General features: G+C 57.0%; 1 protein-coding gene across 2 annotated transcripts; it reads right to left on the reverse strand.

Annotated features, from left to right (window-relative positions):
• Positions 1 to 1,662: 1,662 nt before the first annotated feature.
• On the reverse strand, positions 1,663 to 22,935 carry LOC140075971 (uncharacterized). Of its 2 annotated transcripts, none has more exons than XM_072122453.1 (2): positions 22,341 to 22,935; positions 1,663 to 3,220 (listed from the first exon to the last, which is right to left on the reverse strand). In XM_072122453.1, exons 1-2 carry the CDS (start codon positions 22,423 to 22,425, stop codon positions 2,040 to 2,042), a joined length of 1,266 nt encoding a protein of 421 aa, XP_071978554.1. In that variant the 5' UTR covers positions 22,426 to 22,935; the 3' UTR covers positions 1,663 to 2,039. The 2 variants fall into 2 exon arrangements, with proteins under 2 accessions (XP_071978554.1, XP_071978555.1); XM_072122454.1 differs by having other exon boundaries at positions 1,663 to 3,217; positions 22,341 to 22,934.
• Positions 22,936 to 24,319: the final 1,384 nt, after the last annotated feature.

Genomic DNA, 24,319 nt, shown 5'->3' on the forward strand with positions numbered 1-24,319 from the left:
AACACCAGAACATACTACAGGGCACCAACCTATTGAATTAAGCATATTAGAAGATGTTGGTCAAGTTGAATTCGATATTTAGCCCCAGGGGTTGTAGTGACTGTAAGCGGTGTATCCACTCCAGTTCCCTTTTTCTAAGTATAGATTCCCTGTTTCCACCTCTTCTGGGGGAAAGAACACGATGTTTGTTTTATCTTAGATCCTCTATGAATTGGACCTAGAGACCCCACACGTCTGCAAAATTCACTACTATTGCATTGATGTCAGCTACATCGGAAACACCTTCTCGGAACCACAGCGACCTCCTTTCTTTATTTCTCTTATTTTTCTCATCTGTGTCTGCAAATAGTGAGAACCGACGGGACGATAAGGTGACACATACAGAAACTGCTAAATCCGCGGTTCTGGAGTGTTCCATTAGTCCCCGTGATTAACACACTGTTCACACAGTGTGTGTCCGGTTCTCATTGCGACATTATCTAAATAGCCGATCTTTATCTCTCAATATGGGGCGCCATAGGGACGATATGTGGATACATGTGGGGCTGCCAATTCGCGGCTCCACACTGTTCCACTAGTCCCACAATCTCACACAGGCTGTACAGTGTGTGTTTGGCCCCCTAAATATCCCTTTTCGTTTACTTTGTACATCATCTAGGTCTCTTACCTTTTCCCTTAACCAATATGGCCGACGAGTTCCCAGAAGATGTCGTGCGCATGCGCGACTTGGGACCGATCAGGTGACTTACCTGACTTCCGGTCCAAACCGGATGTTGACACTCGAGGCGCTCTTTCCCGGGTTAGGTATGTGTTCCATAGTAGCGACACACCAATTTGCATCAATTTTATGAATGACGATGGGGCGGTCCGATACTAAATAGCGAACTATTAATTGTTTTTAATAAGCACCGCACTTTTTTTTTTCACTGTAGCACTCGCACTTTATTTGTATATACTGATTAATTATATATCACATTATTGTATATTGAAAATTTATCTGTATTAAATTTGTGCACAAACAAATGTCTGACCAATCAGGAAACAGGTTGGTCCATATATAGAAATGCTGGTCACTTTGCTGTATGCTTGATAAAGGTGGACACACCGAAACGTCGCATCTGAAATAAACATCACCCTGATTGAATCTACCAACTGGAGTGCTGCTGTTTTCCTTGAATATACTAAATTGGTCCGTGCCACGGATGTCCAGATTTTGCACCCAGAACATTGGGGTTGTGCTGCCTTGGACTTCTTTTTGTTTTCTACGTATTGGCAACCAGGAGTTTTGCACACCTCTATATCCACTTCGCATTATCTACAAATGGAATCTCTTGCGGGTGATTTATTTCACTCTTTTGCTTATACCGACGAGGATCAGGAGAGGATTCTTTGGAGACCCGGGTTCATATTGGGTTTAATGCGCCTTGGAGACAGAGCCCTATACCGGCAGATTAGTGTTATCATCTGATCTAGATACAGGATTTGCAGTAATACAGGACACAAGCTAGAGGGTCCTTGAGAAACCTCCAGACATGCAGATATATCTAGAGGAAGTCCCACCCCCCACACCCTGCTGCTGTACCCAACAACCAAACACTTGATATTGTCTCCTGACAACCTGGTACCACATCCCTGTATTACTGCACAGGCTGAACCCCACATTACTACGTGTATGTGAGAGAAGTGTACAATGGGTGAGCTCTCGATTACGTGGTTGTTGGTCTCCAAGGCCGTGAGTGATCGACCTCTCATCTACAATCTATCATCTGCGTAACGACTGACGGAGATGTGGCCTCCTGGATAGAAGTTACAGCTCCGAGCAGCTCCCTGCATCGTCCATGGAAACAAATCCATGGAACAGTTTGGCTCCACTGGCACTTTCCTCTATGTGATTTCGTTGGATGATTGCACAAATTCTCCGCCTGTTTGGACGCACGGTTTATTGCTCAATACAATTTAATATCTCAATAACAAGTATAAAAACAGATAAAAATGTTTTCTCTTCTGTATGACTTTTCTCATGTGCAGTAAGCTCAAAATTACATTAGTTTTGCTGTGTGAATTCTCTGATGTTTAATAAGAACTGATAGATCTGAAAATTGTTTGCCACATACTGAACATGAAAACGGCTTCTCCCCTGTGTGAGTTCTCTCGTGTTTCACAAGATCTGCTTTCTGACTAAAACATTTTTCACATTCTGAACATGAAAACGGCTTCTCCCCTGTGTGAGTTCTCAGATGTGCAACAAGCTGTGGTTTCTGTGTAAAACATTTGCCACATTCTATACATGAAAACGGCTTCTCCCCTGTGTGAATTCTCTCATGTATCACAAGCTTCGTTTCACGAGCGAAGCATTTGCCACATTCTGAACATGAAAATGGCTTCACCCCTGTGTGAGTTCTTTGATGTCTTTGAAGATGACATTTACGATTAAAGCATTTTCCACATTCTGAACATGAATATGGTTTCTCCCCTGTGTGAGTTCTCTTGTGTGCGGCAAGCGCTGTTTTATCAAAACAACGTTGGCCACATTCTGAGCAGGGTAAAAGCTTCTCCCCTGTGTGCATTTGTTCATGTCTCATAAGTACAAATTTTTCTTTAAAACATTTGCCACATTCTGGGCATGAAAATGGCTTCTCCCCTGTGTGAATTCTCAGATGGGTCATTAGAACTGCTTTCTGAATAAAACATTTCCCACATTCTGAACATGAAAATGGCTTCTCCCCTGTGTGAGTTCTCTCATGTACCACAAGCTTCGATTTACGAGCAAAGCATTTGCCACATTCTGGGCATGAAAATGGCTTCTCCCCTGTGTGAATTCTCAGATGGGTCATTAGAACTGTTTTCTGAATAAAACATTTCCCACATTCTGAACATGAAAATGGCTTCTCCCCTGTGTGAGTTCTCTCATGTACCACAAGCCTCGATTTACGAGCAAAGCATTTGCCACATTCCAAACATGAAAATGTCTTCTCCCCTGGGGAAGCTCCTGGATGTTTTGCTTCTCTTTGGTGACTTTTTCTCTTCCTCTTTGTCGGTGATGTATCAGAACAGATGCCCAATGCAATAGGATCAGATGATGGATCGTTGCTGTGAAGAGCGGAGGGTAAATCTTTGCTCCTGGCGCTTTCTTTATTTGTATCTTGTGTGATCCCACAATCATTGGCTTTCATACCGGAAGATATCAGATGTTCTGCTGAGCTGCGGGGGATGGGATCTGCTGGGAATAACAGGGTCATTGATAAGGGAGTTAATTAAATCTCTAATTATATCAACATGTACGACAGAAACATTAACATCACGTAAATACAATGTTAAACTCTCTTATATCTGCCGGCTCTGATTTAGCATAAAACATACGGCTAGTGTAATGTATCCAACGTGTCGCCACATCTCAGTTCGTAAAATTCTTAAAATTAATAGTTAAAAGATTTCCTGAAGGATTTGATGGGATCGGCATTTGGGGAGGATTTCATTCCCATAGCTCATTTGGTGACATGTTCAATACCTATTTAGCCCAACACAAAAAACATCTTCTGTCATTCATCATTGTTTAAAGGGATGCTGTCACCAAACACCCAGTCCCCTAAAATAGGGAATGAAACGTCCTTTCCAGAATTCCCTATTTTGTGTGAAATCCCACCTGTTTAACAAAAAACTATCAAAAAAGTCAGGCAAATAGGACTCTTTTCATCTGATTTTCACATGCTGAGTGGTTGCAGGGGTAGTGTCACTTCAGAAGCCCCGATCTTTGGTTCTATAGCACCTAGAAACATGCTTGTGTCATATTAAAGATAAGAATCTCACCTTTCAGATGCCATCAAGCTTGTGGTTCTGTGATGTACAGAACTGAACATACAGACAGTTAAACAATTGGGCAGAAACTAGAACTTTATCTGCAGCTTGTATTTCCAACTATTTATTCAGCTGACTGTGTCTCCGGTTCTGTAGGTCACAGACACATAATCCTGAGGTGATCTGAATGACGAGGTCCTTATCATTACGGTGATAAAAAAGCTTGTCTCTAGGTCTATTGAACAGATGATTGGAGCTTCTGAAGTGACACTACTCTTACAATCATTAAACATGACTTATCTTATGTAAAAATGAGATGTATTTCTATACAGGATAAGCCGGTGGAGAGATTAAGGTTGTGGCCCTGATCATTACCTCACGCTGGCTCTCCTCCATGCTTCTCCTCCTTGGAGATCTGTCACAGGCTCCCCTCCCAGGCTCTCCTCCCTGGCTCTCCACCCTGGCTCTCCTCCCTGGCTCTCCTCCCTGGCTCTCCACCCTGGCTCTCCTCCCTGGCTCCCCTCCCTGGCTCCCCTCCCAGGCTCCCCTCCCTGGCTCCCCTCCCCGGCTCTCCTCCCCGGCTCTCCACCCCGGCTCTCCACCCCGGCTCCCCTCCCTGGCTCCCCTCCCAGGCTCTCCTCCCTGGCTCTCCTCCCTGGCTCTCCTCCCTGGTTCTCCTCCCTGGCTCCCCTCCCTGGCTCCCCTCCCTGGCTCTTCTCCCTGGCTCTCCTCCCTGGCTCTCCTCCCTGGCTCTCCTCCCTGGCTCTCCTCCCTGGCTCTCCTCCCTGGCTCCCCTCCCTGGCTCCCCTCCCTGGCTCTTCTCCCTGGCTCTCCTCCCTGGCTCTCCTCCCTGGCTCTCCTCCCTGGCTCTACTCCCTGGCTCTCCTCCCTGGCTCCCCTCCCTGGCTCTCCTCCCTGGCTCTTCTCCCTGGCTCTCCTCCCTGGCTCTCCTCCCTGGCTCTCCTCCCTGGCTCTACTCCCTGGCTCTCCACCCTGGCTCTCCTCCCTGGCTCTCCTCCCTGGCTCTCCTCCCTGGCTCTCCACCCAGGCTCTCCTCCCTGGCTCTTCTCCCTGACTCTCCACCCTGGCTCTCCTCCCTGGCTATCCTCCCTGGCTCTCCTCCCTGGCTCTCCACCCAGGCTCTCCTCCCTGGCTCTTCTCCCTGACTCTCCACCCTGGCTCTCCTCCCTGGCTCTCCTCCCTGGCTCTCCTCCCTGACTCTCCTCCCTGGCTCTCCTCCCTGGCTCTCCTCCCTGGCTCTCCTCCCTGGCTCTCCACCCTGGCTCTCCTCCCTGGCTCTCCTCCCTGGCTCTCCTCCCTGGCTCTCCTCCCTGGCTCTCCACCCTGGCTCTCCACCCTGGCTCCCCTCCCTGGCTCTCCTCCCTGGATCCCCTCCCTGGCTCCCCTCCCTGGCTCCCCTCCCTGGCTCCCCTCCCTGGCTCCCCTCCCAGGCTCTCCTCCCTGGCTCTCCACCCTGGCTCTCCACCCGGGCTCTCCTCCCTGGCTCCCCTTCCTGGCTCCCCTTCCTGGCTCCCCTCCCTGGCTCCCCTCCCTGGCTCCCCTCCCTGGCTCTCCTCCCTGGCTCCCCTCCCTGGCTCCCCTCCCTGGCTCCCCTCCCTGGCTCCCCTCCCTGGCTCTCCTCCCTGGCTCTCCTCCCTGGCTCCCCTCCCTGGCTCTCCTCCCTGGCTCCCCTCTCTGGCTCTCCTCCCTGGCTCTCCTCCCTGGCTCTCCTCCCTGGCTCCCCTCTCTGGCTCTCCTCCCTGGCTCTCCTCCCTTGTTCTCCTCCCTGGGCATCCTCCCTGGGTATCCTCCCTGGCTCTCCCCCCTGGCTCTCCTCCCTGACTCTCCTCCCTGGTTCTCCTCCCTGGTTCTCCTCCCTGGTTCTCCTCCCTGGCTCTCCTCCCTGGGCATCCTCCCTGGCTCTCCCCCCTGGCTGTCCTCCCTGACTCTCCTCCCTGGCTCTCCTCCCTGGCTCTCCTCCCTGGCTCTACTCCCTGGCTCTCCTCCCTGGCTCCCCTCCCTGGCTCTCCTCCCAGGCTCCCCTCCCAGGCTCCCCTCCCTGGCTCTCCTCCCTGGCTCCCCTCCCTGGCTCTCCTTCCTGGCTCTCCTCCCTGGCTCTCCTCCCTGGGCATACTCCCTGGGTATCCTCCCTGGCTCTCCCCCCTGGCTCTCCTCTCTGGCTTTACTCCCAGGCTCTCCTCCCTGGCTCTCCTCCCTGGCTCTCCTCCCTGGCTCTTCTTCCTGGCTCCCCTCCCTGGCTCTCCTCCCTGGCTCTCCTCCCTGGCTCTCCTCCCTGGCTCTCCTCCCTGGCTCTCCTCCCTGGCTCTCCGCCCTGGGTATCCGCCCTGGTTCTCCTCCCTGGCTCCCCTCCCTGGCTCCCCTCCCTGGCTCCCCTCCCTGGCTCCCCTCCCTGGCTCCCCTCCCTGGCTCTCCTCCCTGGCTCTCCTCCCTGGCTCTCCTCCCTGGCTCCCCTCCCTGGCTCCACTCCCTGGGTCTTCTTCCTGGGTATACTCCCTTGCTCTCCTCCCTGGCTTTCCTCCAGGGCCCTCCTTCCTGGCTCTCCTCCAGGGCCCTCCTTCCTGGCTCTCCTCCCTGGCTATCCACCCTGGCTCTCCTCCAGGGCCCTCCTTCCTGGCTCTCCTCCCTGGCTCTTCTCCCTGACTCTCCACCCTGGCTCTCCTCCGTGGTTCTCCTTCCTGGCACTCCTCCATGGCTCTCCTCCCTGGCTCTCCTCCCTGACTCTCCTCCCTGACTCTCCTCCCAGGCTCTCCTCCCTGATTCTTCTCCATGGCCCTCCTCCCTGGCTATCCACCCTGGCTCTCCTCCGTGGTTCTCCTCCCTGGCTCTCCTCCCTGACTCTTCTCCATGGCCCTCCTTCCTGGCTCTCCTCCCTGACTCTTCTCCTTGGCTCTCCTCCCTGGCTCTCCTCCCTGGCTCTCCACCCTGCCTATCCTCCATGGCTCTCCTCCCTGGCTCTCCTCCCTGGCTCTCCTCCCTGGCTCTCCTCCCTGGCTCTTGTCCCTGGCTCTCCTCCCTGGCTCTCCTCCATGGCTCTGCTCCATGGCTCTGCTCCATGGCTCTCTACCCTGGCTCTCCATCCTGGCTCTCCTCCATGGCCCTCCTCCCTGGCCCTCCTCCCTGGCTCTCCTCCCTGGCTCTCCCCCCTGGCCCTCCTTCCTGGCTCTCCTCCCTGACTCTCCTCCCTGGCTCTCCACCCTGGCTCTCCACCCTGGCTCTCCACCCTGGCTCTCCTCCCTGGCTCTCCTTCCTGGCTCTCCTCCCTGGCTCTCCTCCCTGGCTCTCCACCCTGGCTCTCCACCCTGGCTCTCCACCCTGGCTCTCCACCCTGGCTCTCCACCCTGGCCCTCTTCCCTGGCTCTCCTCCCTGGCTCTCCTCCCTGGCCCTCCTTCCTGGCTCCCCTCCCCTGCAACCACTCAGCATGTGAAAATCAGATGAAAAGAGTCCTATTTGCCTGACTTTTTTGATAGTTTTTTGTTAAACAGGTGGGATTTCACACAAAATAGGGAATTCTGGAAAGGATGTTTCATTCCCTATTTTAGAGGACTGGGTGTTTGGTGACAGCATCCCTTTAAACAATGATAAATGACAGAAGATGTTTTTTGTGTTGGGCTAAATAGGTATTGAACATGTCACCAAATGAGCTATGGGAATGAAATCCTCCCCAAATGCCGATCCCATCAAATCCTCCCCTCCCTGGCTCCCCTCCCTGGCTCTCCTCCCTGGCTCCCCTCCCTGGCTCCCCTCCCAGGCTCCCCTCCCAGGCTCCCCTCCCTGGCTCTCCACCCTGGCTCTCCACCCGGGCTCTCCTCCCTGGCTCTCCTCCCTGGCTCCCCTCCCTGGCTCCCCTTCCTGGCTCTCCTCCCAGGCTCCCCTCCCTGGTTCCCCTCCCTGGCTCCCCTCCCTGGCTCCCCTCCCTGGCTCTCCTCCCTGGCTCTCCACCCTGGCTCTCCACCCTGGCTCTCCACCCTGGCTCTCCTCCCTGGCTCCCCTCCCTGGCTCTCCTCCCTGGCTCTCCTCCCTGGGCATCCTCCCTGGGTATCCTCCCTGGCTCTCCTCCCTGGCTCTCCTCCCTGGCTCTCCTCCCTGGTTCTCCTCCCTGGCTCCCCTCCCTGGCTCCCCTCCCTGGCTCTCCTCCCAGGCTCCCCTCCCTGGCTCCCCTCCCTGGCTCTCCCCCCCGGATCCCCTCCCTGGCTCTCCTCCCTGGCTCTCCTCCCTGGGCATCCTCCCTGGCTCTCCCCCCTGGCTGTCCTCCCTGACTCTCCTCCCTGGGTATCCGCCCTGGTTCTCCTCCCTGGCTCTCCACCCTGGCTCTCTACCCTGGCTCTCCTCCCTGGCTCTCCTCCCTGGCTCTCCTCCCTGGTTCTCCTCTTTGGCTCCCCTCCCTGGCTCCCCTTCCTGGCTCCCCTTCCTGGCTCTCCTCCCAGGCTCTCCTCCCACGCTCCCCTCCCACGCTCCCCTCCCTGGCTCCCCTCCCTAGCTCCCCTCCCTGGCTCCCCTCCCTGGCTCTCCTCCCAGGCTCCCCTCCCTGGCTCTCCTCCCTGGCTCCCCTCCCTGGCTCTCCTCCCTGGCTCTCCTCCCTGGCTCTCCTCCCTGGGCATCCTCCCTGGGCATCCTCCCTGGGCATCCTCCCTGGGCATCTTCCCTGGGCATCCTCCCTGGGTATCCTCCCTGGGTATCCTCCCTGGCTCTCCTCCCTGGCTCCCCTCCCTGGCTCCCCTCCCTGGCTCTCCTCCCTGGCTCTCCTCCCTGGGCATCCTCCCTGGGCATCCTCCCTGGGCATCCTCCCTGGGCATCCTCCCTGGGCATCTTCCCTGGGCATCTTCCCTGGGCATCCTCCCTGGGTATCCTCCCTGGCTCTCCACCCTGGCTCTCCTCCCTGGCTCTCCTCCCTGGTTCTCCTCCCTGGTTCTCCTCCCTGGCTCCCCTCCCTGGCTCCCCTCCCAGGCTCCCCTTCCTGGCTCTCCTCCCAGGCTCCCCTCCCTGGCTCCCCTCCCTGGCTCTCCCCCCTGGATCCCCTCCCTGGCTCTCCTCCCTGGCTCTCCTCCCTGGGCATCCTCCCTGGCTCTCCCCCCTGGCTGTCCTCCCTGACTCTCCTCCCTGGGTATCCGCCCTGGTTCTCCTCCCTGGCTCTCCACCCTGGCTCTCTACCCTGGCTCTCCTCCCTGGCTCTCCTCCCTGGTTCTCCTCCCTGGTTCTCCTCCCTGGTTCTCCTCTTTGGCTCTCCTCCCTGGCTCCCCTCCCTGGCTCCCCTTCCTGGCTCCCCTTCCTGGCTCTCCTCCCAGGCTCCCCTCCCTGGCTCCCCTCCCTGGCTCTCCTCACTGGCTCTCCTCCCTGGCTCTCCTCCCTGGTTCTCCTCCCTGGCTACCCTCCCTGGCTCTCCTCCCTGGGCATCCTCCCTGGGCATCCTCCCTAGGCATCCTCCCTGGGCATCCTCCCTGGGCATCTTCCCTGGGCATCCTCCCTGGGTATCCTCCCTGGCTCTCCACCCTGGCTCTCCTCCCTGGCTCTCCTCCCTGGTTCTCCTCCCTAGTTCTCCTCCCTGGCTCCCCTCCCTGGCTCCCCTCCCAGGCTCCCCTTCCTGGCTCTCCTCCCAGGCTCCCCTCCCTGGCTCCCCTCCCTGGCTCCCCTCCCTGGCTCTCCCCCCTGGATCCCCTCCCTGGCTCTCCTCCCTGGCTCTCCTCCCTGGGCATCCTCCCTAACTCTCCCCCCTGGCTGTCCTCCCTGACTCTCCTCCCTGGGTGTCCGCCCTGGTTCTCCTCCCTGGCTCTCCACCCTGGCTCTCTACCCTGGCTCTCCTCCCTGGCTCTCCTCCCTGGCTCTCCTCCCTGGTTCTCCTCCCTGGTTCTCCTCCCTGGTTCTCCTCTTTGGCTCCCCTCCCTGGCTCCCCTCCCTGGCTCCCCTTCCTGGCTCCCCTTCCTGGCTCTCCTCCCAGGCTCCCCTCCCTGGCTCCCCTCCCTGGCTCCCCTCCCTGGCTCTCCTCACTGGCTCTCCTCCCTGGCTCTCCTCCCTGGTTCTCCTCCCTGGTTCTCCTCCCTGGCTCCCCTCCCTGGCTCCCCTCCCTGGCTCTCCTCCCTGGCTCTCCTCCCTGGCTCCCCTCCCTGGCTCCCCTCCCTGGCTCCCCTCCCTGGCTCTCCTCCCTGGCTCCCCTCCCTGGCTCTCCTCCCTGGCTCTCCTCCCTGGGTATCCTCCCTGGGCATCCTCCCTGGTTCTCCTCCCTGGTTCTCCTCCCTGGTTCTCCTCCCTGGCTCTCCTCCCTGGCTCTCCTCCCTGGTTCTCCTCCCTGGCTCCCCTCCCTGGCTCCCCTCCCTGGCTCTCCTCCCAGGCTCCCCTCCCTGGCTCTCCTCCCTGGCTCCCCTCCCTGGCTCTCCTCCCTGGCTCTCCTCCCTGGCTCTCCTCCCTGGGCATCCTCCCTGGGTATCCTCCCTGGGTATCCTCCCTGGCTCTCCCCCCTGGCTCTCCTCCCTGACAATGATCCCTGGTTCTCCTCCCTGGTTCTCCTCCCTGGCTCCCCTCTCTGGCTCCCCTCTCTGGCTCTACTCCCTGGCTCTCCTCCCTGGCTCTCCTCCCTGGCTCTCCTCCCTGGCTCTCCTCCCTGGCTCTTCTTCCTGTCTCCCCTCCCTGGCTCCCCTCCCTGGCTCTCCTCCCTGGGTATGCTCCCTGGGTATCCTCCCTGGCTCTTCGCCATGGATATCCGCCCTGGTTCTCCTCCCTGGCTCCCCTCCCTGGCTCCCCTCCCTGGCTCCCCTCCCTGGCTCCCCTCCCTGGCTCCCCTCCCTGGCTCTCCTCCCTGGCTCTCCTCCCTAGCTCTCCTCCCTGGCTCCCCTCCCTGGCTCCCCTCCCTGGCTCTACTCCCTGGGTCTTCTTCCTGGGTATACTCCCTTGCTCTCCTCCCTGGCTTTCCTCCTTGGGTATCCTCCCTGACTCTCCTCCCAGGCTCTCATCCATGGCTCTCCACCCTGACTCTCCTCCCTGGCTCTCCTCCTTGGCTCTCCTCCCTGGGTATCCTCCATGGCTCTCCTCCCAGGCTCTCCTCTTTGGCTCTCCACCCTGGCTCTCCACCATGGCTCTTCTCCCTTGCTCTCCACCCTGGCTCTCCACCCTGGCTCTTCTCCCTGGCTCTTCTCCCTGGCTCTTCTCCCTGGCTCTTCTCCCTGGGTATCCTCCCAGGCTCTCCTCCTAGGCTCTCCTCCCAGGCTCTCCTCCCAGGCTCTCCTCCCAGGCTCTCCTCCCAGGCTCTTCTCCATGGCCCTCCTTCCTGCCTCTCCTCCCTGGTTATCCACCCTGGCTCTCCTCCCAGGCTCTCCTCCCTGATTCTTCTCCATGGCCCTCCTCCCTGGCTATCCACCCTGGCTCTCCTCCGTGGTTCTCCTCCCTGGCTCTCCTCCCTGACTCTTCTTCATGGCCCTCCTTCCTGGCTCTCCTCCCTGGCTCTTCTCCTTGGCTCTCCTCCCTGGCTCTCCTCCGTGGGTCTTCTCCATGGCCCTCCTTCCTGGCTCTCCTCCCGGGCTCTCCACCCTGGCTCTCCTCCATGGTCCTCATTCCTGGCTCTCCTCCCTGACTCTCCACCATGGCTATCCTCCATGGCTCTCCTCCCTGGCTCTCCACCCTGGCTCTCCACCCTGGCTCTCCATCCTGGCTCTCCTCCATGGCCCTCCTACCTGGCCCTCCTACCTGGCCCTCCTCCCTGGCCCTCCTCCCTGGCTCTCCTCCCTGGCCCTCCTCCCTGGCTCTCCCCCCTGGCCCTCCTTCCTGGCTCTCCTCCCTGACTCTCCACCCTGGCTCTCCTCCCTGGCTCTCCACCCTGGCTCTCCACCCTGGCTCTCCACCCTGGTTCTCCACCCTGGCTCTCCATCCTGGCTCTCCTCCCTGGCTCTCCTCCCTGGTTCTCCTCCCTGGCTCCCCTCCCTGGCTCCCCTCCCTGGCTCTCCTCCCAGGCTCCCCTCCCTGGCTCTCCTCCCTGGCTCCCCTCCCTGGCTCTCCTCCCTGGCTCTCCTCCCTGGCTCTCCTCCCTGGGCATCCTCCCTGGGTATCCTCCCTGGGTATCCTCCCTGGCTCTCCCCCCTGGCTCTCCTCCCTGACTCTCCTCCCTGGTTCTCCTCCCTGGCTCCCCTCTCTGGCTCCCCTCTCTGGCTCTACTCCCTGGCTCTCCTCCCTGGCTCTCCTCCCTGGCTCTCCTCCCTGGCTCTTCTTCCTGTCTCCCCTCCCTGGCTCCCCTCCCTGGCTCTCCTCCCTGGGTATGCTCCCTGGGTATCCTCCCTGGCTCTTCGCCATGGGTATCCGCCCTGGTTCTCCTCCCTGGCTCCCCTCCCTGGCTCCCCTCCCTGGCTCCCCTCCCTGGCTCTCCTCCCTGGCTCTCCTCCCTAGCTCTCCTCCCTGGCTCCCCCCCCTGGCTCCCCTCCCTGGCTCTACTCCCTGGGTCTTCTTCCTGGGTATACTCCCTTGCTCTCCTCCCTGGCTTTCCTCCTTGGGTATCCTCCCTGACTCTCCTCCCAGGCTCTCATCCATGGCTCTCCACCCTGACTCTCCTCCCTGGCTCTCCTCCTTGGCTCTCCTCCCAGGCTCTCCTCCCAGGCTCTCCACCCTGGCTCTCCACCATGGCTCTTCTCCCTTGCTCTCCACCCTGGCTCTCCACCCTGGCTCTTCTCCCTGGCTCTTCTCCCTGGCTCTTCTCCCTGGGTATCCTCCCAGGCTCTCCTCCTAGGCTCTTCTCCCAGGCTCTCCTCTCAGGGTCTCCTCCCAGGCTCTCCTCCCAGGCTCTTCTCCATGGCCCTCCTTCCTGCCTCTCCTCCCTGGTTATCCACCCTGGCTCTCCTCCCAGGCTCTCCTCCCTGATTCTTCTCCATGGCCCTCCTCCCTGGCTATCCACCCTGGCTCTCCTCCGTGGTTCTCCTCCCTGGCTCTCCTCCCTGACTCTTCTTCATGGCCCTCCTTCCTGGCTCTCCTCCCTGGCTCTTCTCCTTGGCTCTCCTCCCTGGCTCTCCTCCCTGGCTCTTCTCCTTGGCTCTCCTCCCTGGCTCTCCTCCGTGGGTCTTCTCCATGGCCCTCCTTCCTGGCTCTCCTCCCGGGCTATCCACCCTGGCTCTCCTCCAGGGCCCTCCTTCCTGGCTCTCCTCCCTGGCTCTTCTCCCTGACTCTCCACCCTGGCTCTCCTCCGTGGTTCTCCTTCCTGGCACTCCTCCATGGCTCTCCTCCCTGACTCTCCTCCCTGACTCTCCTCCCAGGCTCTCCTCCCTGATTCTTCTCCATGGCCCTCCTCCCTGGCTATCCACCCTGGCTCTCCTCCGTGGTTCTCCTCCCTGGCTCTCCTCCCTGACTCTTCTCCATGGCCCTCCTTCCTGGCTCTCCTTCCTGGCTCTCCTCCGTGGGTCTTCTCCATGGCCCTCCTTCCTGGCTCTCCTCCCGGGCTCTCCACCCTGGCTCTCCTCCATGGTCCTCATTCCTGGCTCTCCTCCCTGACTCTCCACCATGGCTATCCTCCATGGCTCTCCTCCCTGGCTCTCCTCCCTGGCTCTCCTCCCTGGCTCTCCTACCTGGCTCTCCTCCCTGGCTCTCCACCATGGCTATCCTCCATGGCTCTCCACCATGGCTCTCCTCCCTGGCTCTCCTCCCTGGCTCTCCTCCCTGGCTCTTGTCCCTGGCTCTCCTCCCTGGCTCTCCTCCATGGCTCTGCTCCCTGGCTCTCCTCCCTGGCTCTCCACCCTGGCTCTCCATCCTGGCTCTCCCCCCTGGCCCTCCTTCCTGGCTCTCCTCCCTGAATCTCCTCCCTGACTCTCCACCCTGGCTCTCCTCCCTGGCTCTCCCCCCTGGCCCTCCTTCCTGGCTCTCCTCCCTGGCTCTCCTCCCTGGCTCTCCTCCATGGCCCTCCTTCCTGTCTCTCCTCCCTGACTCTCCTCCCTGACTCTCCTCCCTGACTCTCCTCCCTGACTCTCCTCCAGGGCCCTCCTTCCTGGCTCTCCTCCAGGGCCCTCCTTCCTGGCTCTCCTCCCTGGCTATCCACCCTGGCTCTCCTCCAGGGCCCTCCTTCCTGGCTCTCCTCCCTGGCTCTTCTCCCTGACTCTCCACCCTGGCTCTCCTCCGTGGTTCTCCTTCCTGGCACTCCTCCATGGCTCTCCTCCCTGGCTCTCCTCCATGGCTCTCCTCCCTGGCTCTCCTCCATGACTCTCCTCCCTGACTCTCCTCCCTGACTCTCCTCCCAGGCTCTCCTCCCTGATTCTTCTCCATGGCCCTCCTCCCTGGCTATCCACCCTGGCTCTCCTCCGTGGTTCTCCTCCCTGGCTCTCCTCCCTGACTCTTCTCCATGGCCCTCCTTCCTGGCTCTCCTCCCTGCCTCTTCTCCTTGGCTCTCCTCCCTGGCTCTCCTCCGTGGGTCTTCTCCATGGCCCTCCTTCCTGGCTCTCCTCCCGGGCTCTCCACCCTGGCTCTCCTCCATGGTCCTCATTCCTGGCTCTCCTCCCTGACTCTCCACCATGGCTATCCTCCATGGCTCTCCTTCCTGGCTCTCCTCCCTGGCTCTCCACCCTGGCTCTCCACCCTGATTCTTCTCCATGGCCCTCCTCCCTGGCTATCCACCCTGGCTCTCCTCCGTGGTTCTCCTCCCTGGCTCTCCTCCCTGACTCTTCTCCATGGCCCTCCTTCCTGGCTCTCCTCCCTGGCTCTTCTCCTTGGCTCTCCTCCCTGGCTCTCCTCCGTGGGTCTTCTCCATGGCTCTCCTTCCTGGCTCTCCTCCCTGGCTCTCCACCCTGGCTATCCTCCATGGCTCTCCTCCCTGGCTCTCCTCCCTGGCTCTCCTCCCTGGCTCTGCTCCCTGGCTCTCCACCCTGGCTCTCCATCCTGGCTCTCCTCCCTGGCTCTCCTCCCTGGCTCTCCTCCCTGGCCCTCCTCCCTGGCTCTCCTCCCTGGCTCTCCCCCCTGGCCCTCCTTCCTGGCTCTCCTCCCTGACTCTCCTCCCTGACTCTCCTCCCTGGCTCTCCACCCTGGCTCTCCACCCTGGCTCTCCACCCTGGCTCTCCACCCTGGCTCTCCTCCCTGGCTCTCCTCCCTGGCTCTCCTCCCTGACTCTCCTCCCTGACTCTCCACCCTGGCTCTCCACCCTGGCTCTCCACCCTGGCTCTCCACCCTGGCCCTCCTCCCTGGCTCTCCTCCCTGGCTCTCCTCCCTGGCTCTCCTCCCTGGCTCTCCTCCCTGGTTCTCCTCCCTGGCTCCCCTCCCTGGCTCCCCTCCCTGGCTCTCCTCCCTGGCTCCCCTCCCTGGCTCTCCTCCCTGGCTCTCCTCCCTGGCTCTCCTCCCTGGCTCCCCTCCCTGGCTCCCCTCTCTGGCTCTCCTCCCTGGCTCTCCTCCCTGGCTCTCCTCCCTGGGCATCCTCCCTGGGCATCCTCCCTGGGTATCCTCCCTGGGTATCCTCCTTGGCTCTCCACCCTGGCTCTCCTCCCTGGCTCTCCTCCCTGGTTCTCCTCCCTGGCTCCCCTCCCTGGCTCCCCTCCCTGGCTCCCCTCCCTGGCTCTCCCCCCTGGATCCCCTCCCTGGCTCTCCCCCCTGGCTCGCCTCTCTGGCTCTACTCCCAGGCTCTCCTCCCAGGCTCTCCTCCCTGGCTCTCCTCCCTGGCTCTCCTCCCTGGCTCTTCTTCCTGTCTCCCCTCCCTGGCTCTTCTTCCTGTCTCCCCTCCCTGGCTCTCCTCCCTTGGTATGCTCCCTGGGTATCCTCCCTGGCTCTCCGCCCTGGGTATCCGCCCTGGGTATCCGCCCTGGCTCCCCTCCCTGGCTCCCCTCCCTGTCTCCCCTCCCTGGCTCCCCTCCCTGGCTCCCCTTCCTGGCTCTCCTCCCTGGCTCCCCTCCCTGGCTCCCCTCCCTGGCTCCCCTCCCTGGCTCTCCTCCCTGGCTCCCCTCCCTGGCTCTACTCCCTGGGTCTTCTTCCTGGGTATACTCCCTTGCTCTCCTCCCTGGCTTTCCTCCTTGGGTATCCTCCCTGACTCTCCTCCCAGGCTCTCATACATGGCTCTCCACCCTGACTCTCCTCCCTGGCTCTCCTCCTTGGCTCTCCTCCCTGGGTATCCTCCATGGCTCTCCTCCCAGGCTCTCCTCCCAGGCTCTCCTCCCAGGCTCTCCTCCCAGGCTCTCCTCCCAGGCTCTCCTCTTTGGCTCTCTACCATGGCTCTTCTCCCTTGCTCTCCACCCTGGCTCTCCACCCTGGCTCTTCTCCCTGGCTCTTCTCCCTGGCTCTTCTCCCTGGGTATCCTCCCAGGCTCTCCTCCCAGGCTCTCCTCCCAGGCTCTCCTCCCAGGCTCTCCTCTCAGGCTCTCCTCTCAGGCTCTCCTCCCAGGCTCTCCTCCCAGGCTCTCCTCCATGGCCCTCCTTCCTGGCTCTCCTCCCTGGTTATCCACCCTGGCTCTCCTCTGTGGTTCTCCTCCCTGGCTCTCCTCCCAGGCTCTCCTCCCTGATTCTTCTCCATGGCCCTCCTCCCTGGCTATTCACCCTGGCTCTCCTCCGTGGTTCTCCTCCCTGGCTCTCCTCCCTGACTCTTCTCCATGGCCCTCCTTCCTGGCTCTCCTCCCTGGCTCTTCTCCTTGGCTCTCCTCCCTGGCTCTCCTCCGTGGGTCTTCTCCATGGCCCTCCTTCCTGGCTCTCCTCCCGGGCTCTCCACCCTGGCTCTCCTCCATGGTCCTCATTCCTGGCTCTCCTCCCTGACTCTCCACCATGGCTATCCTCCATGGCTCTCCTCCCTGGCTCTCCACCCTGGCTCTCCACCCTGGCTCTCCATCCTGGCTCTCCTCCATGGCCCTCCTCCCTGGCCCTCCTCCCTGGCTCTCCTCCCTGGCTCTCCCCCATGGCTCTCCCCCCTGGCCCTCCTCCCTGACTCTCCACCCTGGCTCTCCTCCCTGGCTCTCCACCCTGGCTCTCCACCCTGGCTCTCCACCCTGGCTCTCCTCCCTGGCTCTCCTCCCTGGCTCTCCTCCCTGGCTCTCCTCCCTGGCTCTCCTCCCTGGCTCTCCACCCTGGCTCTCCACCCTGGCTCTCCACCCTGGCTCTCCACCCTGGCTCTCCTCCCTGGCTCTCCTCCCTGGCTCTCCTCCCTGGCCCTCCTCCCTGGCCCTCCTTCCTGGCTCCCCTCCCTGACTCTCCTCCCTGACTTTCCACCCTGGCTCTCCTCCAGGGCCCTCCTTCCTGGCTCTCCTCCAGGGCCCTCCTTCCTGGCTCTCCTCCCTGGCTATCCACCCTGGCTCTCCTCCAGGGCCCTCCTTCCTGGCTCTCCTCCCTGGCTCTCCTCCCTGGCTCTCCTCCCTGGCTCTCCTCCCTAGCTCTCCTCCCTGGCTCTCCTTCCCGGGGGTATCCTCCATGGCTCTCATCCCTGGGGATCTGTCACAGGCATCCTGTGACACTAATATATTCTGGGTCTCAAGTTATTGGGATAATCTGTTTTTCTGCATTTAATAATATGTTTATCTTATTTCTTTTAACATTGTAACAACTGCTGTATCAGGTTTTTATGGCCATTCGAGTTACTTCCTATGATGTGACAACATCGTCTCATCAGAAGAAGATTGATAAACAGTGCGAGGTGTCTATGTGGGTGCAGAGGGTGCAGATCCCTCTCTGTCACCCATCGGCACCCTGCACCTGCAATCACAGGAGCTGATGGAGTCTCATGGAAGTCACTGAAGAACCCCGGGGCTTCCTGTGTTAACTTTTTATTAACTGATATCTACCTGTCATAGACATGAGAGTGCAGCGCTTTATACAAGAGATCCAATGATCTAATGGTAGCGCCCTCCTTGTCTGACAAAGTGATGTAAAAAGTGGAAAACAGTTTTATGTAAAAAATAAAATAAAGTGTAAAAAGGCTCTTTTGAAACAAATAAGCCAAAAAATCTAAACTTATGGCTCCTAGAAGGTGACAGAGAAAAAAACAGTTTTTTCCCCAATATGTTTTAATTATACAAATTAATGTAACTTTTTAAAAACCCTTATGGAGCTTATTTACTAAGGGGCTCGGATCGCACTTTCGTCAGATTGTTCGCCGTTTTTTGGGGATTGCTCTGCTGTTACAGGTATAACAGGTATCTGCTGGGAAGCGACACGCAGGATATCGGACGCAGGATCTTAGTGCATCGCGGCAGAGGGCATTATACACGGACAATACACTTTCGGTGAACTCCACGGACGGGTAAGTAAATATGCCCCTATAAGTTTGGCATTGCTGTATGTGTTCTGACCCATTGTTAAGAAAAACAATGTTATATTTGTGTTCTTTTTTAAGTGTCTTCTACAGAATGGGTTAATAAAAGTTTGTGAGTGGACATATGAAACCCAAAATTTAGCTGTTAAAAATTACATTTCACATTGAAAAAAACACTATTTTTTCACCGTATGATATGAATTAGTTGTGTATATTATGATTTCTGTGCACTGTATTTATGTGACAATGATGGACATGAATTCTATATGCACTTTGATTGGAATTATATATGTTTTATATGCTACATGTATGATGTCACATCGGTCACATGTGATTGTAATCCGTCTGTGTACTTTATCTGCTCCGTGCACACTTAACTCTTCCCTTAATGGAGAAGGTGAAATGTTCCTGTTTGAACACTTGGTGGAACAAAAAGACACATTGGGGCTTATTTACTAAGGGCCCGAGGTCGCATTTTCGTCGGGTTTTCCTATGTTTTGGGGGATCACGGCGGGGATTGCGTCGCGCGCGATCGGATTTTGCCGCATCGGCACCGGGCTTCATGCAACACAAACCGGTGGGGGGGGGGGGGGGGGGCGGGCCGACAGACGATCCGGCAGGATTCGGACAACGCATGGGATTTAACATTTAAATTGTGTCACAATACCAAACACTTACATGCCCCGGGAAGAAAAAGGTGAACTCCAGCGGACCTCAGCGGGGAAGCAACAGATGCTGAAAATTGGGCGCACGATCGTAGTGAATCGCACGGGACTTTATCTTCGTCGGACAGTCCTGATTGCGACTGGACCGGGTAAGTAAATGTGCCCCAATATATATATTTTTTTTGTTGTAAAAGTGTATAGTTTTGTCAGGAGGACTATGATACTGTTAAAATTTGTTAAGTGAATAAATGGAGTTTAGTTCATGCACCAGAAATACTTTGAGAACACCTGCTAGTACCTCTATACCTCTACATCCCTGCCCCCTATACCTCTACATCCCTGCCCCCCTATACCTCTACATCCCTGCACCCCTATACCTCTACATCCCTGCACCCCTATACCTCTACATACCTGCGCCCCTATACCTCTACATCCCTGTCCCCCTATACCTCTACATCCCTGTCCCCTATACCTCTACATCCCTGCACCCCTATACCTCTACATCCCTGCACCCCTATACCTCTACATACCTGCGCCCCTATACCTCTACATACCTGCGCCCCTATATTTCTACATCCTTGCACCCCTATACCTCTTCATCCCTGTCCCCCTATACCTCTACATCCCTGTCCCCCTATACCTCTACATCCCTGCACCCCTATACCTCTACATCCCTGCATCCCTATACCTCTACATCCCTGCACCCTATACCTCTACATCTCTGCACCCCTATACCTCTACATCCTTGCACCCCTATACCTCTACATACCTGCACCCCTATACCTCTACATACCTGCGCCCCTATACCTCTACATCCCTGCACCCCTATACCTCTTCATCCCTGTCCCCCTATACCTCTACATCCCTGTCCCCCTATACCTCTACATCCCTGCACCCCTATACCTCTACATCCCTGCATCCCTATACCTCTACATCCCTGCACCCCTATACCTCTACATCCCTGCATCCCTATACCACTACATCCCTGCACCCTTATACCTCTACATCCCTGCCCCCTATACCTCCACATCCCTGCACCCCTACACCTCTACATCCCTGCCCCCTATACCTCTACATCCCTGCACCCCTACACCTCTACATCCCTGCCCCCTATACCTCTACATCCCTGCGCCCCCATACCTCTACATCCCTGCACCCCTACACCTCTACATCCCTGCCCCCTATACCTCTACATCCCTGCGCCCCCATACCTCTACATCCCTGTGCCTCTACACCTCTACATCCCTGCACCCCTATCCCTCTACATCCCTGCACCCCTACACCTCTACATCCCTGCCCCCTATACCTCTACATCCCTGCGCCCCCATACCTCTACATCCCTGTGCCTCTACACCTCTACATCCCTGCACCCCTATACCTCTACATCCCTGCACCCCTTTACCTCTACATCCCTGCACCCCTTTACCTCTACATCCCTGCACCCCTATACCTCTACATCCCTGCACCCCTATACCTCTACATCCCTGCACCCCTATACCTCTACATCCCTGCACCCCTATACCTCTACATCCCTGCACCCCTATACCTCTACATCCCTGCACCCCTATACCTCTACATCCCTGCACCCCTATCCCTCTACATCCCTGCACCCCTATACCTCTACACCCCTGCACCCCTATACCTCTACATACCTGCACCCCTATACCTCTACATCCCTGCACCCTATACCTCTACATCTCTGCACCCCTATACCTCTACATCCTTGCACCCCTATACCTCTACATACCTGCACCCCTATACCTCTACATACCTGCGCCCCTATACCTCTACATCCCTGCACCCCTATACCTCTTCATCCCTGTCCCCCTATACCTCTACATCCCTGTCCCCCTATACCTCTACATCCCTGCACCCCTATACCTCTACATCCCTGCATCCCTATACCTCTACATCCCTGCACCCCTATACCTCTACATCCCTGCATCCCTATACCACTACATCCCTGCACCCTTATACCTCTACATCCCTGCCCCCTATACCTCCACATCCCTGCACCCCTACACCTCTACATCCCTGCCCCCTATACCTCTACATCCCTGCACCCCTACACCTCTACATCCCTGCCCCCTATACCTCTACATCCCTGCGCCCCCATACCTCTACATCCCTGCACCCCTACACCTCTACATCCCTGCCCCCTATACCTCTACATCCCTGCGCCCCCATACCTCTACATCCCTGTGCCTCTACACCTCTACATCCCTGCACCCCTATCCCTGTACATCCCTGCACCCCTACACCTCTACATCCCTGCCCCCTATACCTCTACATCCCTGCGCCCCCATACCTCTACATCCCTGTGCCTCTACACCTCTACATCCCTGCACCCCTATACCTCTACATCCCTGCACCCCTTTACCTCTACATCCCTGCACCCCTTTACCTCTACATCCCTGCACCCCTATACCTCTACATCCCTGCACCCCTATACCTCTACATCCCTGCACCCCTATACCTCTACATCCCTGCACCCCTATACCTCTACATCCCTGCACCCCTATACCTCTACACCCCTGCACCCCTATCCCTCTACATCCCTGCACCCCTATACTTCTACATCCCTGCACCCCTATACCTCTACATCCCTGCTCCCTATACCTCTACATCCCTGCGCCCCTATACCTCTACATCCCTGTGCCTCTACACCTCTACATCCCTGCACCCCTATCCCTGTACATCCCTGCACCCCTACACCTCTACATCCCTGCCCCCTATACCTCTACATCCCTGCGCCCCCATACCTCTACATCCCTGTGCCTCTACACCTCTACATCCCTGCACCCCTATACCTCTACATCCCTGCACCCCTTTACCTCTACATCCCTGCACCCCTTTACCTCTACATCCCTGCACCCCTATACCTCTACATCCCTGCACCCCTATACCTCTACATCCCTGCACCCCTATACCTCTACATCCCTGCGCTCCTACCTCTCTACATCCCTGCGCCCCTACCCCTCTACATACCTGCACCCCTATACCTCTACATCCCTGCACCCCTACACCTCTACATCCCTGCCCCCTATACCTCTACATCCCTGCGCCCCCATACCTCTACATCCCTGTGCCTCTACACCTCTACATCCCTGCACCCCTATACCTCTACATCCCTGCACCCCTTTACCTCTACATCCCTGCACCCCTTTACCTCTACATCCCTGCACCCCTATACCTCTACATCCCTGCACCCCTATACCTCTACATCCCTGCACCCCTATACCTCTACATCCCTGCACCCCTATACCTCTACATCCCTGCACCCCTATACCTCTACATCCCTGCACCCCTATACCTCTACATCCCTGCACCCCTATACCTCTACATCCCTGCACCCCTATACCTCTACATCCCTGCACCCCTATCCCTCTACATCCCTGCACCCCTATACCTCTACACCCCATGCACCCATTAACTTTGCGCCTCTGCACTCCTGTACCCCTCTGCCTCTCTGAATTCCTGTTCCCTTTATCCACACACTTCTGTCTGCAGTATATGGGGTACAATATATTCTGTAACATATATTCATGATCTGGCTCAGCGCTCTTACAATTCTATCGCTGATCAGTTTCTTGGATGCATTACTGGGAAGTGACTATAGGCAGAAGGAAGGGAAACAGAGGAGCAATCATTTATAAAAAGCAATGAATAAAAAGTCTGTCAGTACTCACCATTCTGGGGGTCCCTGGCACCAGGGTCATGTCCTCCTTCCCAGGCTCCCTCCTTCGCACATACATAGACCTGCTCTCTCTCCATTTAGTCCTTCAGTCTAAGCTCCTCCAGTAAGATCTTCCTCCAAGAAGTTCTCTGCATGTGAGTCCTACTTGAGACTCTTATATCCCTTGGTCGGCCCCTCTTTGAGATGTCTTACTCTAAATATAAAAGAACTTCCATGTAAATGAAGGGTGTCGGTGCCACTTCCTTATCAGCCCGGCTGAGCATTGATGATACTCTGGGGTTTGTCCTTTGTTAGTGGTTTATCCCCCCTCCCCTTCCCTTTAACACATGAGGCAATGATCCGTCTTTCCTGGAAATGGCTTCATGGAGCAGGGAAATATCACACTTATACCTCCCAACCCTCCCAGTTTCAGCGGGACAGTCACGGTTTTATACCTCTGTTTCGTTGCCCCGGGCGGTTGAGAGATAATCACGCTATTCCCGCATTGTCCCGGACCAAGAGACAAAGTCCCGCCTCCTGGTCCCGGGACACACTACTACACATGCAGAAATACATTGTAGGGAGCAGCGCGGCTGCAAATCAGTGAGCTGAGAGCTCAGAGCACTCCCTCCTCCTCCTCCTCAGGGCCGGGCCCTTCCCCCCTGTGTGAGCTGAGCCTCGGGTCTCCGTATCATCAAGGGGCACAGCACCGGGAGAGGTGACCCGCCCTTACACCCGGGAGACTCCTCTGCAGCTCCTGATAGTTGTGGAGGGTAGCAGCACAGTCAGAGGCCACATCGCTGCTGCCTTGTGTGACGTCCCAGCAGCTGCACAACTCTGACCATCTCAAGAGCAGGCACAAGGGAGGACAACCACTCCCATCATACATGGTGTAAGATGGAAGATGCTGTATGATAGAAGGCAGTCATCAGGGCTTGTGTGTCAGTTTTGTGAAGTACAAGCCCTGAAATAATCGCAACGCCTTGCAAAGCACCAGACATAGCGATTATTTTGCTCCTCACTCCTTTTCCACGTCAAGAGGGCACGAAGGAGATGCGGACAGTGGCGCCTGCACCTCGCTATAATGACTGAAAGTTTGCAGGTTACTAAGCAATTCCACACGTGTCTGATTGTAACTGATCTATTTTAATGTGTGATTTGCAGATAGTATTAGATGATGTGGAGAATCCCCATATACTCCAATATTGTAGTGTGCCAGTATATGGTAGGATCAATCAGACAACCAAGGGTTAAAGTACTCTAGAGGGGCTCAAAATAAAGCCCATCAATATTCAAATCACCCCCCCCCTTACCTAGAACTGATCTAAATCAACAGTAATAATCATGAACACTTTAGGTATCGCCGCCTCCGAAAATGTGACGCAGGATTAAACTAATCGCTCTAACTCCACACCAGACTAAGGCTGCATTCACACAAACGTATGGGGGACGTATATAAAATAGATAGATAGGAGATAGATAGGAGATAGATAGATAGATAGGAGATAGATAGATAGATAGATAGATAGATAGGAGATAGATAGATAGATAGATGGATAGATAGGAGATAGATAGATAGATAGGAGATAGATAGATAGGAGATAGATAGGAGATAGATAGATAGATAGATAGATAGATAGATAGATAGGAGATAGATAGATAGGAGATAGATAGAAGATAGATAGATAGGAGATAGATAGATAGGAAATAGATAGAAGATAGATAGATAGGAGATAGATAGATAGATAGATAGGAGATAGATAGAAGATAGATAGATAGGAGATAGATAGGAGATAGATAGATAGATAGATAGATAGGAGATAGATAGATAGATAGATAGATAGGAGATAGATAGATAGATAGGAGATAGATAGGAGATAGATAGATAGATAGATAGATAGATAGATAGATAGGAGATAGATAGATAGATAGATAGATAGATAGATAGATAGGAGATAGATAGATAGATAGATAGATAGGAGATAGATAGAA

Source organism: Engystomops pustulosus, chromosome 8 (genome assembly GCF_040894005.1).
Source record: "Engystomops pustulosus chromosome 8, aEngPut4.maternal, whole genome shotgun sequence".
NCBI lineage: Eukaryota > Metazoa > Chordata > Amphibia > Anura > Leptodactylidae > Engystomops > Engystomops pustulosus.

Excerpts from the sequence above, each read along its gene's own strand:
- LOC140075971 (XM_072122453.1), bottom strand. The coding sequence starts at position 22,425 with ATGGAGAGAGAGCAGGTCTATGTATGTGCGAAGGAGGGAGCCTGGGAA. Across the intron at positions 3,221-22,340 it reads TGCCAGGGACCCCCAGAATG|CAGATCCCATCCCCCGCAGC; the intron begins GTGAGTACTGAC and ends TGTTATTCCCAG.